General features: G+C 38.8%; 1 protein-coding gene across 1 annotated transcript in view; it reads right to left on the bottom strand.

Annotated features, from left to right (window-relative positions):
* Window positions 1–16551, bottom strand: part of LOC127411079 (protein GREB1-like) — a 58075-nt gene that overhangs the window by 38383 nt on the left and 3141 nt on the right. Inside the window, exons 2-7 of the mRNA XM_051646444.1 lie at window positions 6168–6327; window positions 5858–5962; window positions 4212–4388; window positions 3634–3816; window positions 2320–2442; window positions 2067–2198 (exon numbers count right to left, since the gene is read on the bottom strand). Coding sequence (XP_051502404.1) covers window positions 2067–2198; window positions 2320–2442; window positions 3634–3816; window positions 4212–4388; window positions 5858–5962; window positions 6168–6327 — 880 coding nt within the window. The remainder of the gene's footprint in view (window positions 1–2066; window positions 2199–2319; window positions 2443–3633; window positions 3817–4211; window positions 4389–5857; window positions 5963–6167; window positions 6328–16551) is intronic.

Below are 16551 nucleotides of genomic sequence, written 5' to 3'. Positions count from 1 at the left end.
TAAAAAAAAAAAAACCTGCCATCCCGGTTCTCCAGATGGTCGAGTCAATTCTCTGAGGCCGCATAAAAGTATATACCATGACTGACACAATCCGTCAACTTTATATAAGACATCCTTTGTGTGAGCATGTAGATATTTTGTGGTTATCCGTAGTGTCCACTCTCAAACTGGCTGGGAACTTCAATGCAAATGTAATCTTTCGTCAATGCAAAAGTTTCTTTAAGGAAAAGTGTTATTCACAAAACAAGCTCCAGCCGCTCGGCGAGCCAACGCAAAAAGCAAAAAGAAACCAAAATGATGCCCAGCTTCCTCAAAAGCCAGAGTATGTACAGCGAGTCAACCCACTCACATGAGAAACACCCAATGGTTTACTTACCCATTGATTCAATAAAAGACATTGCCTGATTGGGACATGTAAATACTTTGCGACCGTCCTTCTTTCTATTCTCAGTTTGGCCAGAAACATCAGAGCAAAAGTTATCTTTCGCTGAACCGATTGCATTTCTCTCTTATCGAACTCGCAAAGTCCGGGAACAAGAAAATATTATGGTTCTTCCAAGAAAGCTCCCCTTTGCTCCTCGCCTGGCGCAACACAAGATCTTTATCAGATGATCTCAGAAATCTGGCTAGAATTGATCGGGGCCTGTCTCCGTCAGCAAATCTGTGAGCTGGGACTCTGTGAGCTCGCTCGATTTCCAGCTTGTGGCCTGTTATGTCGAGCAGACTCGGGAAAAACTTGTCTAGGAATTTCACCATATCTCTGCCCTCCTCATGCTCAGGAATTCCAACAATTCGAACGTTATTTCTGCAGCTTCTATTCTCAAGCTCTTCAAGCTTTTCAAGGAGATCAACTTTGGTCGCGGGCGGATTAGCGGCTAATTCCCTCTCCGGAGATTCCAAAAAATCGATTCAACTCAACATCAGTCACTATTGTAACTAGCTCAGAGAATTTTATTTCCATCGCTGTAATCGATTGACGTATTACAGCGAGATCCTCCAAGTCATCAAGAATCTTCGTCAACATCACCGACATGTTGTACAACTGACGCTGGATTTCCTCTCCCGCTGCGGCATCCAAATCGAGTCCCCGGTCTGTAGGCCTGTTGGGGCTTTCATCCTGAACACGTAAGTGTCTTTTAATTTCTCCAGAGCCCGAGGATCTTGACCTCTTTGCCATGTTTTGCGTCAAAGAGCAAATGTGTAACTGGGTGTATCAAATTTCACCAGATTATAACATGAAAATAATTAAAAATTTAGCTCATCGCTGTGAGCTCGTCGCTCACACGTCTGCCACTTGCATGACATCACGTGACCCCCAATTTTTTCAATGTTAAAATTCTTGTATCCCAGTTTAATATGTAAAGTCAACTATAAGTAAGCCATCGTAGGTTGATTTGACTTAAAAGTATAACACAGAGGCTCTGTTTGTTTCAGTGGCCAGTCCAACCCGACACAGCGACACTGGTTCAACCAATGGGGTGAGTTTGGCAGACAGGAGAGTTTTCTGTAAACTGTTTAAAAACAGTGATTATTTTAGCAATTCCATTTGGCGGGGCAAGTGGTGCAGAAATTACACACTATAAGATTTATATTCTTTAAGATCCATGTCAGGTTGTCAGGTGATCTGAGAACAAACATGATGTTTGGAGCAGAATTCACATTTATTTAGTGGTGTAGCTGTAGCTGTATTAACTGAGCTTCAGATGTGCTTCAAATGATCAGTGTCACTGCATGTTGATGTCAGGCATACTGAAGAAGTGCCATGAAGTATTGTGCATGTACAGTATGCTTTTCCAAATTTTCTGATCAAAATGTTTTGGACCCCATTTACACCTGTATTTAGCATTGTCCACTTGTGATTGGACCGAAACTGAATGTTCCGCATTCAAATTAGTTTAAGCTCAAGGAACAGCATTTGTCTCACCTTGTTTATTTACAAAAAAAGCAACAATTGTGGTTACAGTAAGGCACTTAAAATGGGAATGAATAGGGACAGTCAATACATTTAAAAATACACACTTAGTCCAGTGTCATTGAGAATAGTGACCTCTGAAGGGCAGGATTACCTGTTACTGTGGGCCTTCCTGGGACATTAGCCACTATTCCAGGCTGTGGCTGAGGCTGCTGGGGTCCAGGAACATGACTGACATTGGTTATAGGAGGAAAACCCTCAGATATGTGAAGATGGGAATTCAGATCTGTGTGATGATAATGGAAAAAGCACACACAGTCATCGGCCATTCTGACTTTGGTAACATGGCAGGCGGTTAAATAAAGTTTCATCCATTCGATCTGAACACTCTATGTGGGTTTCAGTACCCGTGTGGTTAAATGTGTTCAAGGTTGTGTGCCCTGAATTGGGAAGCAGGTCAGTAGGTCCATGGCCTGATTGTTCTTCTTGTCCACCAGCAATGTTAGAGACAGCATGTCTCATTCTGCTGTCTGCAAACAACATGAGTAATAGCCTTTTCAGTAAACAGTGTAACACAATGAATAGCATAAGCTGATCAACAATGAATAATTATTCAATTGTGTGCATCTCTGGAATACAGTGTCCTATATAGACGGGACGTTTCCAGCAATCTATCTGCGCTGAACATGAAACTGCAAATAAATTCAAATGAATATTTCATGACCATTTATTTATGTGCCATGTACTGAGCAATATACTGTACAGTCAGCTGGTCATTATTGCAAAATAAACCCCTTCAGGGGTTATTGTATTACCATGTTAGTGTTTATTTTAACCCATACTTATATTTTTCATTACACTTTTAAGTATTCCCTAGAAAAACTTCCATGTTAAGGACATGACTAATATTCATTTAGTTAACGCAATTCAGCAACACTTGTGCATACACTGCCAAAAGCTCTTAGACCCAATGTTGACATGATGTCACCATGGTAGCAGTGAACTAAATTTGGTGTGCTGACCGTCTGGACTCTCTGCCTGGAAAGGCAAACGCTTGTCAATCGTGTGAATGAGTCAATAGCCCAGTGACTGACAAGGTTAAATAGGGTGAGGTCAAGTCAGCCCTCTTGCAAGTCACTGGCTGGATAAGGTCACTAGTGGTCACTAACCTCCTACTCAGGCACTGTTTACACCGGGTATTAAGATATGTCTTAGATGATCTGATCACAAGTGGACAGGCGAGCCATGGTAAAAAAAAATGGGTCTCCGATGGCCACTTATGCATATCAGTATTTAAGTCCTTTTTCACTGTAAATCTACACTTTTACTTTCACTTTCACATTCAGCTACCTCCTGGTTGGGGCTGGAGATTTATAGTAAAGAGAAAGGACTTAAATATTGATCTGTTTCTCACCCACACCTATCATATAACTTGAGAAGATATGCATTTAACCACTGGAGTCTTATGGATTACTTTTATGCTGCCTTTATGTCCTTTTAGTGAGTTCTAGTCACCATTCACTTCCATTGTGAGAACCAACAGAGCTGAGATGTTCTTCTAAAAATATTCATCCGTGTTCTGCAGAAGAAAGAAAGTCATACGCATCTGGGATGGCATGAGGGTGAGTAAATGATGAGATAATTTTAATTTTTGGGTGAACTATCCCTTTAACTGTCTAAACTTCTTTGTTCCATTTGACTGAAGTTCTAATGGATATTACCTATACCCTTCCAGCAGATTGGTGGTCCCTTGACCAGTATGCCCTGTGCGTTCCTGAGCAGGTGGTACTTTAAGTGCTTCTGCTTCTTGGGTTGCGTGGTAAGCTTCAGGTTGATGTGATTGGCAAACTCAGTGAAGTACCGGAAGCCCTTCTTGCCACAGCCCATGCAGTTCCCTGAGAACCCTATGAGGAAAGAACAGACAAGACATCCTGTGAATATCTGCTTTCAAGACAAACAGTCTTTGAGTGCACAGATGCTGTCTACATGCCTTGAAGACGACATCAGTTATTTGAAATAGAGACACAGTTCAGACCATAGCCATCTGAGCGCCCAATTTCCATAGCCACCAACCATCACCAGAAAAGAGGGTGCTGAGCTGATCTGGGGGCCATAGAAACCTAAATTAAAGACCTAAAAATGTCTCTCTGAGAAATGGAAATGTGGTCCCACCAGGTTGGGTACAGGCTCCGTGCTCAGGGTTTTCCTTCTCTCTCTTTCTCTCATTCTCTTGCTTTTTTTTATTTTTTATTTATGGAAGTTATTCAAATTCAGGTGCATGAGGTTCAGTGTGTCTTACCTAAAAGTGCATTGCGTCCACATTTGTCTGGGAGAAACTGCAGATCCACTGCACACACCAGAATGTGATCAGGCACGCTGGGAGATTTTGCTCCGACAAGCAGAAACCCAGGTGGGACTTCAAACAACTCGGTGGCCATCGACGATAGCCGCAGGTCTTTGCCTGCCTGACAGAACCCTGAAAGACAGGGACAGTGTAATGTGAGTGATTGAAACAATGTCTAATCAGCGTTAACTCTGTTAAGTGAATGTTCACTGAGGTTATGTTTGGAATAGCATAACATACTACTCTTACTTATTCTTCAGTAAATATGTAAAGGGTTCCAAGCCTTTTTGACCAGTGAAATTCCATGACTTTTCCATGACCTTTCCAGACATGTGTGATTACTGAACACAGAATTAAAAAAATAATTTGTATTCAGACCAATTCGCAATGAATCATTCAGACTGATTAGTAAGCCTTTTTAAGCCATCTTTGACCCAAAAGAACAATTCGTTCACAAATCGGACATCACTATGGCTTGGGAGCAAGTTTTAGGGGCAGTCCACACCGAACATGTTTTTTACATTCGTCTGTGCTGTTTTTCAATAGTTTTTCTAGGAAAATATGGTTTTTGACCATTGCAGTGCATCTCACTGTTTTTTTGTTGTTTTTGGTTTGCATCTCAAGCAGGAGCACCTCGTTTTTTAGTTGCATGTGTCTCGAGAGACCTTCGTTCTTTTATATTCATTGCACTGCATCTAGCTTTTCTTTTTCTTTTTTTTAATGCACAAATGTGTTCGGTCTGAACGACCCCTTACTCTACACAGAAGTAACATCTAGCTGATGAGATATTTTTTAGAGCAGAGGAAAGCTAGAGAAATGTATATTCACTATAGAAATTCACATGACTTAGATTTTATAAATTTCCATAACTTTCCATGAAATTTCCATTTTTAAATTTCCACGTTTTTCCTTGACTTTGGGAATCCTATGTGTAGTATATGCAATGCGCTAAACTTGATTTTCCATTTTCAGTGTGATTAATCAGAAGTAATTATAGCCACAATTTTTTGGACTCATTATTTGATTGGACTGCCTAAAAACAAACAAACAAAAAAATGAGGTGAAGATCATGTGGCTCAAAACGAATGCTTTTTTGGTGAGAATATTTAAAAAATATCTCTTTGGGAACAACAGTGTGCCGACTTTTGTTTTGATATTGGCACATATTTTTTGTTGTGCACCTGTATCAGTTGTTTTTTATGTGTATGTTTTCTAGTATTTGTAACTGCCAAAAGACATTTTTACTCAAATTTGAATTGAAAAGGTGAAATAACTGTTTTTATTTCCAAGACGATCACTGGACACCACTCAAATGCAACATGATGAGGATATGTGACAACAATGATGCATACTACTGTTTAAAACGTTTATCATTGCTTAATGTCTACTGTTTCACTTACTATTAAAAAAATAAATAAATACGACATACTGCATAATTAGTAATAAGCTAGTATTCTACTCCGAACATGAGACTTTATGAATATACTGAATCTCTGATCATCCATTAATGTTCTGAATAAATATATACTGTATGTACTGACCAACTGTTTAGCTAATCCCTATTGGTCTGAACTGTATCAGACACTCTCATGTGATCTCACCATCAGTGGTACAGGAGCCCTCTGGTGGAGGCTTCATCTGATATGGGATTGGAGGGCTGTTTGAATCTGAGCCATCCTCTTCATCATTTTCCTCATCTATCCGACCTGTTGGGAAAATTCACACATGCTCAAGTAGCAAGATAATAATCTGCAAACAACATTCTAGAAAATTGACAGCAATGCAATATCAGCATATCAAAACAATTCCCTTTGTTCTCAGAAACCTAAATTATTTTGCCTGTACAGCAGGAGATGCAGATGTAATAGATAAGAAGACAGAAGATAGAAAACAGTGATTATGGAGGCTAACCATCATGAGAGTAAGGCCTGTGCTCTGCCTCCAGGTACAGCTGGGAGAACACAGGTCTGGGCACTACAGTGTTGGAGCGCAGTGACGCTTCTATAGAGTTGTGAAGCACTTCCTCGAAACGTGAGCTCTGAAGGTGCCCTGTGTATGAGTTCCCCATGACCTTTAATAGAATGAGAATGTGTAAAATATTATTATATTAAAATGTAAAAGTAAAACATGAATATGTCTTCATCAGTGAAAAAGTCTGCTTTGACACTTTGTCACTGTTTCAAATGTGATAAAAAAGCATTATGACAACTGAAAGAACACAAGCAACACAATCCAAATGATTTTGTTTTAAAATATTACTTCATTATTTCAGTTACTACTCCTTAGTATACTAATAACTGAAGTCATTAAAAACTGTAAAATGTGAAATTGTGCCAAACAAACAAAACTAAAGGTGCACTCAGTAATTTTTCTTCATTAAAAAGGTTAACTCCTAAAAACATGAATTGTTATTTTGCAATATATGTAGGAAATCATTACCACTCACATTAAAATGAAGACTCCAGTCATATCAGTAACCTTATAAAAGCTGTTTTATTCTACATGAAGAGGGTCCACACACAGGGGCTAACATGTAAGAATCACATGACCAGCTGAATACTACTCGCTTAATCTCAGTAACCGTCCTGTTATTAGACACTTTGTCTTACTGACTAAATTAATCATGGCTGATTGGGAATACTAAATTTCTAAAATGGCATCTCAATCTGTAAACTATTGATTTTAAATAATCCTAGAGAATTGGCTAATTACAGACCGATTTCAAATCTACCATTTATGTCGAAAATACTAGAAAAGGTAGTGTCCTCCCAACTATGTTAATTTCTACAGAAAAATGGAATATATGAACAATTTCAGTCAGGATTTAGGCCCCATCACTGTACAGAGACTGCACTTATCAGAGTTACAAATGACTTGCTCTTATCATCTGATCGTGGCTGCATTTCTCTTCTAGTGCTTTTAGATCTTAGTGCTGCCTTCGACACGGTAGATCATGACATTCTCTTGAATAGGCTGGAGAATTATGTTGGCATTAGTGGACTTGCATTAGCATGGTTTAGGTCCTATTTATCAGACCGCTACCACTTTGTATGTGTAAATGAGGAATTGTCAAATCAAACAAAACTTAAGTATGGAGTGCCACAGGGATCAGTTTTAGGGCCTCTGCTTTTCTCCTTATACATGCTTCCCCTGGGAGACATTATCAGGAATCATGGAATAAAGTTTCCACTGTTATGCAGACGATACCCAACTTTATATTTCTTCTAAACCAAATGAAAATTCACAATTCTCCAAATTAGCAGAGTGTATCAATGAAATCAAATATTAGATGGCCAGAAATTTCCTTCTACTCAATTCCGACAAAACAGAAGTACTAATGATTGACCAAAAACCTCTAAATACAGGGCTCCAGACTGCGACTAAATTGGTCACAAATGCGACCAAAAATAATTGATTGCGACAATAATTTAAAGTTTAGTCTCCACTGGTGACAGTCGGGTTGTGTGCATTCATATGCGGTTTTGTCAGATATCTTGTGAGTTACTGAATACATCTTTAGAGCGCCAGTGTGTCTCGCGCCGTTTTTCACCCGTTCTGTTTCTGACAAGCTCGCTGCACCGCACCCAACAACAAACCCAGCATGAGAGAGTCGTGAACAAATGACTATTTTGAACCGGATCTTTTTCATGAATCATCTGAAAAGAATTGAGGGTTTTAACTCAGGAGCTCAGGTTAGCAGTTTGAATCAGATTCACTTTCTCAGTGAATCAGCCGTCAGTGAGCTCACAACTGGGAGTGCAGATTTCCAAATAAGAGTCCCATGTGTATTTGGGGCTCCTTGATAATTAAAAGTCCCGTATTGTGTACCACTTTTTTTCATTCTGGTAATTATTGATTGGGATTGGAGTAGCACAATAAACTGCATCTGGGATTTCTTTCAATTTGCACTCTTGTAGTCTCTGTGTCTGGGGCCATCCGGTAACAGTAAAGAAAGACTAAGGCAATATTCAAATTTTTTTTGCAGAGCGGTTATCTGAGTTACCGTAGACTTTGTCAGTTCGAAGCAGTCTGGCCATTCTCTGTTGACCTCTCTCATCAACAAGTTATTTCCATCTGCAGAACTGCCGCTCACTAGATGTTTTTTGTTTTTGGCACCATTCGGAGTAAATTCTAGAGACTGCTGTGTGTGAAAATTCCAGGAGATCAGCAGTTACAGAAATACTCAAACCAGCCCGTATGGCACCAACAATCATCCATGCGATTATCTAATCAGCCAATCGTGTGGCAGCAGTGCAGTGCATAAAATCATGCAGATATGATCAGATTAACTTCAGTTAATGTTCACATCAACCATCAGAATGGGGAACATTTTTTCCGACTAAAAACAGCCATTTGGCTCCTTAATGTTTCAGTCTAAGTCATTTTTTTAGTCTGGAGCCTTGAAATATAAGCTGCTAAAATATAATTTGACTCGATGGATGTACTGTTACGTCGTCTTCTTCAGCAAAGAACTTAGGTGTTATATTTGATACCAATCTGTCCTTTGAAAATCAAATTTCCAGTGTTAGTAGAACAGCATTCTTCCACCTGAGAAATATTGCTAAATTACGACACATGCTCTCTGTTGCTGATGCAAAAAATTAATTAATGCGTTCATGACCTCAAGACCAGATTATTGTAATGCATTACTGGGAGGATGTCCAGCAAGTTCAATAAAACAACTTCAATTGGTTCAAAATGCAGCTGCCAGTGTGCTGACTAGAACCAAGAAATATGATCATATTAGCCCAATTTTATCGTCGTTACACTGGCTACCTGTTAAATTTTGTATTAATGTTTAAATTCTGTTAACTACATACAAAGCTTTGAATGGTCTAACTCCACAGTACTTAAGTGACCTTCTGACATGCTATATTCCATCACGTTCATTGCGATCACAAAATTCTGACTTATTAATAATTCCAAGAATAACAAAATCCACAAAAGGAGGTAGATCCTTTTCATACTTGGCTCCTAAACTATGGAATAGTCTCCCTAACACGGGATGCAGACACACTTACTCAGTTTAAGTCTAGACTAAACACTGATCCATTTAGCCAGGCATACACCTAATTTATCCTTCAACTCACAATTAGGTTGCTTTACTTAGGTCTGCCGGAACCAGAAACATCCATCATGATCTATAACTCTGCGTAAAACTGAATGGCATCTGTGCTAATATTATTCTATTTGTTTCCATGTCTCAACCTCTGGATTCATATCCCGAGGCTATGAGACTGCCAGATCCAGCTCCATTCCTGCTTGGTGTCGGACTCCGCTGCTACGTGTCGCTGAGAGATGACGACAAACTACAACCGGTGCTAGCTATACATCACTTCAGTTTTTGACTTCACAGGATAAACTGATGCCAACTACATCTGCAAGACATCGGATACTTCATATGCCACTGCCTGAACCCTGGACTTAGGATGGACCCCAACGAACCTCACTGAAATGACTTGCAGGTTGAACTGCGATGCACCTCATTGATCTCTGCCTGCATCACCTTTGTCTATTGATAGACTACACTCTTGAACTGGAATACACAGACTATCATTTAATTACCAACAAAGCTTTCATCAGCCAACTAACAAAGGACAATGCATCTATGTGAACTTCTGCAGCTAATCCAGGATGGACTTCAAAGACATTAGTCATTAAACTTAAAAAAAATATATTTTATTTTTAAAACACTGGACCTTAACACTTACTTTATTTACAAATTTATTGCACTGCACACAAATAACTAATATTGGCATTATATTCATGTTGTTTAGCCAGAGGGGAACTGGCCCCCACAGTGAGTCTGGTTTCTCCCAAATTTATTTTTCTCCATTAACCAACATCTTATGGAGTTTTGTGTTCCTTGCCACAGTTGCCTTCAGCTTGCTCACAGGGGTTCTAAATACAATTATTATTTAATTATTTAATTTCTATACACATTTTAAAATCATATTTAATCAAACTACACAACGATCACTGTAAGACATTATAGATATTACAGTTTCATGTTTTGTTTTTGTTTTTGTTAATGCATGATTTCCTGTAAAGCTGCTTTTAAACGAAGTGTGTTGTTAAAAGCGCTTTACAAATAAAAATGACTTGACTTGACTTAAATTATGCTGCATCCAAGCCGCTAGGTGTCAGTGTGGCTATGTTCACACAGTCAGTGTTTGGGATTAACAACCATATTTACTTACAGGTGTGGGTCTTGAAATGTCCTGTTCATTCAACAGTGTACAATAGCAGTATAAATACTGAATGAACGAACAACAGAAGTCACAACTGTATTCTAACAGCTGTAACCATAGTGACAGTGACTAAAAGATGGTGACGGCCATAACACCTGCATGTCTTATCACAATTGCAGGCGCGTTATTAAATAAATTAGTACAATCGAGGCTCGAGCTCATCCATCAGATCATAATTAACCGACAGTGGCTTTGAATGCTTTTTAACAGCGCTCAGAGTCTTCGGATGACACGCAGCTCATTTCTCCGTCTCCAAGAGTTAACAAAACTCCATATGAAACACACGAACCCCACACGTATACAATGCAGCATGTCTCTCACTGTACATGATGTAACTAACTACTAGTTGTCCAGTACGGTTCCATTCACACAGCACAGGCTTGCCGATAATGCGGTTGTGAGACCTGAACAATTTGCAGGTGTCAGTTCGGTTATAGAATGTGGTTGTCACACCCATAAATAACCGTCCCGTGTGTGAACATAACCGTATTAAGCACTCAGAACAGGGCTGACAACCGTATTCTGCTGCTATGTGAATGTGGCCTGTAAGTCCAAGATGACACAAAGACAAAAGTCACTGAGTGCACCTTTATAGGCCCCAATATTCTTTAAGTGAAACTGAAAAACGAATGGGTGTGATGTCATTTAGAACAAAATCTGGCCAAAAATAAGGTGTTTTTAAGTTTGTTTCAGGAAAACTTCACATCGGCTGCTGGTCATTGGTCCACATTGTCGTTATGTGTGATCTAGAATTTTTTTTCAAGACCATGTTGTGTATAAAATAATAATAATAATAATAATAATAAAAAACAGTATTATATCATATGAAACTATATGCAGGTACAGTGTGTTAGAACATAAGCATCATGAATGCAGAATGTAAACATGACAAATTACAAATTATATTCAGCATGTCTATTACTGTAAATTATCATCAAGTGGTTAAAACAGCACCTCTTACTGTTCTCATGTGAATTCTACTCATAGTATGAGGCAAATAGTCATTGATAACACATTTTAATGTCGTGTTTGTTGATGTTTTACATATAGTCTTGTGTAACCTCAGGTTTTAATGCTCATCTAAACACCTCCCTACAGTGTTGTGGTTGGTGTCTGAATGTTCGCAAACAGTATACCATTGCATGACTGTTTTGAATTTCTTTTTAGCTCTGAGCATAGAATGAAGAAGAACTTCACACAGTGAGTGTATTGGAGCCTTAAGGAGCTATTTCAACCTGATATGACCCTTAAAATTGCTTTTCTTTGTGTAACATAACATTAAAGGTGCATGTAGTAATTTTTTGTTTATGTTGTGCTAGTCAATATGGCAGTTATCTTGTATTTTACACTAACACTAGTGTGGATGAAGCATCATTCAAACACAATAGTTTTTAGTTACCAATGCCATTGTAGAAAATTCACTATTCACAGTCAGCCATGATTAATTTTATTCATGAGTTAAAGTATCTAATAACAGGGCAGTTACTGAGATTAAATAAGTAGTATTCAGCTGGTCATGCGATCCTAACATGGCGGCCTCCATGAGGCGACCCTCTTTGTGTAGAATAAAACAGCTTTTATAAGATTATTGATATGACTGGAGTCTTCATCTCAGGTGAGTGCTCATTATTTTATACATGTGTATTAAAATTAATATTAATTTCTTTAGATTGACTGATACATTTCTTTGTGATTTTTTATTTATTTAGATAAAACCAGTTAATTTAGATGTTTTTACATAAATCATTATAGATCACCTCACAAATTTTGTTTTATTATTATTATTTTTTTTTTTACAATGTATTTTGCATTATTCAGTATTTTAATGAATAATGTCACAAAAAGCAAAATCTAGCTGGATTTTAAAACTCACTATGAGAAAGCAAACAGCTCTATCAGAGAGAGGATATTTGAGGACAAATTTAACTGTGCACACACACACACACACCCCTCTGACTACAGAGCCTGAAGTCTGCTCATTTAAGTAGAACTGAAGTCACTGACTCTCTACACAATCAAACCCTCTCCACAGTCAGTAAATATGTATGATTAGCACAGAATAAGACTGAACTCAAATAATGAATCATCTGCTGTGTAACTAATGGCCATTTGATTAGTGCGATTTTTATGGCAGTGCCTGCAGTGAGCCAGCTTCCCATCAGAAAGTTAAAAGAAATAGTGGATTTTTCCTGGGTGTCCAATTTGCAACCTTATAAAGTCACTATAACCAATGTCAGGGCATCCTGACCCAGACTGAGAGAGAGAGAGAGAGAGAGAGAGAGAGAGAGATGACCTCCTTCCAACAGTAAACAAAATTTGGAAAGACTGAGCTCACAGGAAGAATAAAAAGGTTAAAAAAGATGAATAATGTGTTTTTTAAGGATTTACTCTATTGACCAGGACATGTTTTGTCTGTAAAAATATTACGTGAAAATATGTAAAAAGTAGATATGTTCTAAATAAACTTACCCTTAAAATACCTTTTTTTGTGTAACCTGTTTTTTGTTTTAGTTTTTTCGGTTGAGAAAGCCATATAAATTAATAGTTTTGAATAAACCATGTTTATTTAGATGTTCACGCATTTTTAAGTTACAAGACAGAACACTTTTATAGTGTTGTCACAGAACAACTTAATATTTTTTTTCTTGGTATTGTACACTGGAGAATGTAATGTCCAAGCGTGTGAATGGCAGCAAACTAAAGCCACTAATTAAAGGAGCTCTGGGGCAGAACAAACTTGGGTCACAAAGTCCCTTGGACATAATCCCCTCTGCTTTACAGTTGTGCTCAAATGTTTGCATACCCTGGCAGAAATTTTGGCATTGATTTTGAAAATATGACTGATCATGCAAGTCTTTTATTTAAGGATAGTGATCATATGAAGCCATTTATTACCACATAGTTGTTTGGCTCCTTTTTAAATCATAATGGTAACAGAAATCACCCAAAAGGCCCTGATCAAAAGTTTACATTGTTATCCCTTGAATGTTTGGCCTTGTTACAGACACACAAGGTGACACACAGGTTTAAATGGCAGTTAAAGGTTAATTTTAACTTTTTAAATTGCAATTAGTGTCTGTGTATAAATAGTCAATGAGTTTGTTAGCTCTCACGTGGATGCACTGAGCAGGCTAGATACTGAACCATGGGGAGCACAAAAGAACTGTCAAAAGACCTGCGTAACAAGATAATGGAACTTTATAAAGATGGAAAATGATATAAAAAGATATCCAAAGCCTTGAAAATGCCAGTCAGTTCTGTTCAATCACTTATTAAGAAGTGGAAAATTTGGGGATCTCTTGATACCAAGCCAAGGTCAGGTAGACCAAGAAAGATTTCAACCACAACTGCCAGAAGAATTGTTAGGGATACAAAGAAAAACCCACAGGTAACCTCAGGAGAAATACAGGCTGCTCTGGAAAAAGATGGTGTGGTTGTTTCAAGGAGCACAATACGATGATACTTGAACAAAAATGAGCTGCATGGTCGAGTTGCCAGAAAGAAGTCTTTACTGCGCCAATGCCACAAAAAAGCCCGGTTACAATATGCCCGACAACACCTTGACACGCCTCACAGCTTCTGGCACACTGTAATTTGGAGTGATGAGACCAAAATAGAGCTTTATGGTCACAACCATAAGTGCTATGTTTGGAGAGGGGTCAACAAGGCCTATAGTGAAAAGAATACCATTCCCACTATGAAGCATGGTGGTGGCACACTGATGTTTTGGGGGTGTGTGAGCTCTAAAGGCATGGGGAATCTTGTGAAAATTGATGGCAAGATGAATGCAGCATGTTATCAGAAAATACTGGCAGACAATTTGCATTCTTCTGCATGAAAGCTGCGCATGGGACGCTCTTGGACTTTCCAGCACGACAATAACCCTAAGCACAAGGCCAAGTTGACCCTCCAGTGGTTACAGCAGAAAAAGGTGAAGGTTCTGGAGTGGCCATCACAGTCTCCTGACCTTAATATCATCGAGTCACTCTGGGGAGATCTCAAACATGCGGTTCATGCAAGACGACCAAAGACTTTGAATGAACTGGAGGCATTTTGCCAAGACGAATGGGCAGCTATACCACCTGCAAGAATTTGGGGCCTCATAGACAACTATTACAAAAGACTGCACGCTGTAATTGATGCTAAAGGGGGCAATACACAGTATTAAGAACTAAGGGTGTGCAGACTTTTGAACAGGGGTCATTACATTTTTTTCTTTGTTGCCATGTTTTGTTTTATGATTGTGCCATTCTGTTATAACCTACAGTTGAATATGAATCCCATAAGAAATAAAAGAAATGTGTTTTGCCTGCTCACTCATGTTTTCTTTAAAAATGGTACATATATTACCAATTCTCCAAGGGTATGCAAACTTTTGAGCACAACTGTAAATGCTCTCTCTCTGCCATATATTCCTTCCCTCAGCCACAACACATGTCTTACACACTGGGAACCAGCAACATGTCATATAAACACTAACCACAAGGGGAGAAAATATCTGGAGGCAACTATTATTTTGGGCTGACATAGCTAACTTATTACCAACCTGAGCTGACTTTTAAAAAAAGTCTAAATGTAATGGGAAGTTCAGACTGAACGCATTCTTGTGCTAAAAGAAGCTAGACGCAGCACAACTAATAGAATGCAAGTGACTCAATAAGCGTTTTTAAAAGTTTAAGTTGTTTTTAACTTGAGACAGCATCTAAAAAACATGGCACTCCAGCACAAAATGCTGAAAAATGACAATGCACGATGGTTAAAGACATCTGTGTAGCGCATGTTTACATACAGAAAATAAAAACAATGTAAAAATAGTGCTGATGGACACAAAAACGCATTCGGTGTGAACCACCTTTAAGTTCTTCTAAAGCTTTCAAACTACATACACCAAACTCGTATGGAGCTAATCAAACATTTGGTGCTAGTCAGGGGTTCCACCACAAAAATAAAGCATTTTTTCTAAGGGGGAGAAAAAGGCAGTTCATTAAACAAATGCAAATGCAGGCAGGCAGGCAGGCTCTGTAGATAGTTGAGGAGATAAAAGAGCAAGATGTGATAACAACGAGGACGTTCCACAGTCCCATACTCCCGAACAGAGCTCGGGGAAGTGACAAGCTCTTTCATGTGTCCGGGACTGGACTTCTCCCTGGTAACATCACCCGATTATTGTGTCTCTGTTTATGGCCAGACTATCCTCCCACTCTCTCTCTCTTAACTTTAACATCTCTAAATCTCTAAACACTTCAAATGATGTCAAGAATCTGCTACAAAATATCACAGATGAGCCACATTTGTCAACTCATGTTTCATATGTGTCAGATTCACTCAGTAGGTAATTCAGTCAACATCTCCTTCAAAAAATGATCATGGTAACTATAGTTTCTGCTAAAAAAAATACCATAGTTACTAAATTTGTTACTGCAGTAAAACGGCAGTACACTGTAAAATGTGGTTAAATTCTACTTACAATAAACCCTTAAAAATACTTTTGTTGGGGGTCTGGGTAGCTCAGCGAGTATTGACGCTGACTACCACCCCTGGAGTCGCGAGTTCGAATCCAAGGTGTGCTGAGTGACTCCAGCCAGGTCTCCTAAGCAACCAAATTGGCCCGGTTGCTAAGGAGGGTAGAGTCACATGGGGTAACCTCCTCGTGGTCACGATCAGTGGTTCGCGCTCTCAATGGGGCTCATGGTAAGTTGTGCATGGATTGCGGAGCGTAGCATGAGCCTCCACATGCGGAGTCTCTGCGGTGTCATGCACAACGAGCCACATGATTAGATGCACGGACTGACGGTCTCAGAAGCGGAGGCAACCCGGATTGAGGTGAGTAGCCACGTCACCACGAGGACATACTAAGTAGTGGGAATTGGGCATTCCAAATTGGGAGAAAGGGGATAAAATAAATAAATAAACAATAAAATAAAAAATACTTTTGTTGGTGTAACCTAGTTGATCCAGCCATATTACATAACAAAAACACATACAAAAAACTTCAAAGTTCCTTTAGATGTTACCACATAAAGCAGATTTTTAGGCTACCTGAC

Source organism: Myxocyprinus asiaticus, chromosome 20 (genome assembly GCF_019703515.2).
Source record: "Myxocyprinus asiaticus isolate MX2 ecotype Aquarium Trade chromosome 20, UBuf_Myxa_2, whole genome shotgun sequence".
In the NCBI taxonomy this organism is placed as follows: domain Eukaryota; kingdom Metazoa; phylum Chordata; class Actinopteri; order Cypriniformes; family Catostomidae; genus Myxocyprinus; species Myxocyprinus asiaticus.
This window is presented reverse-complemented; position numbering and strand designations above follow the sequence as displayed.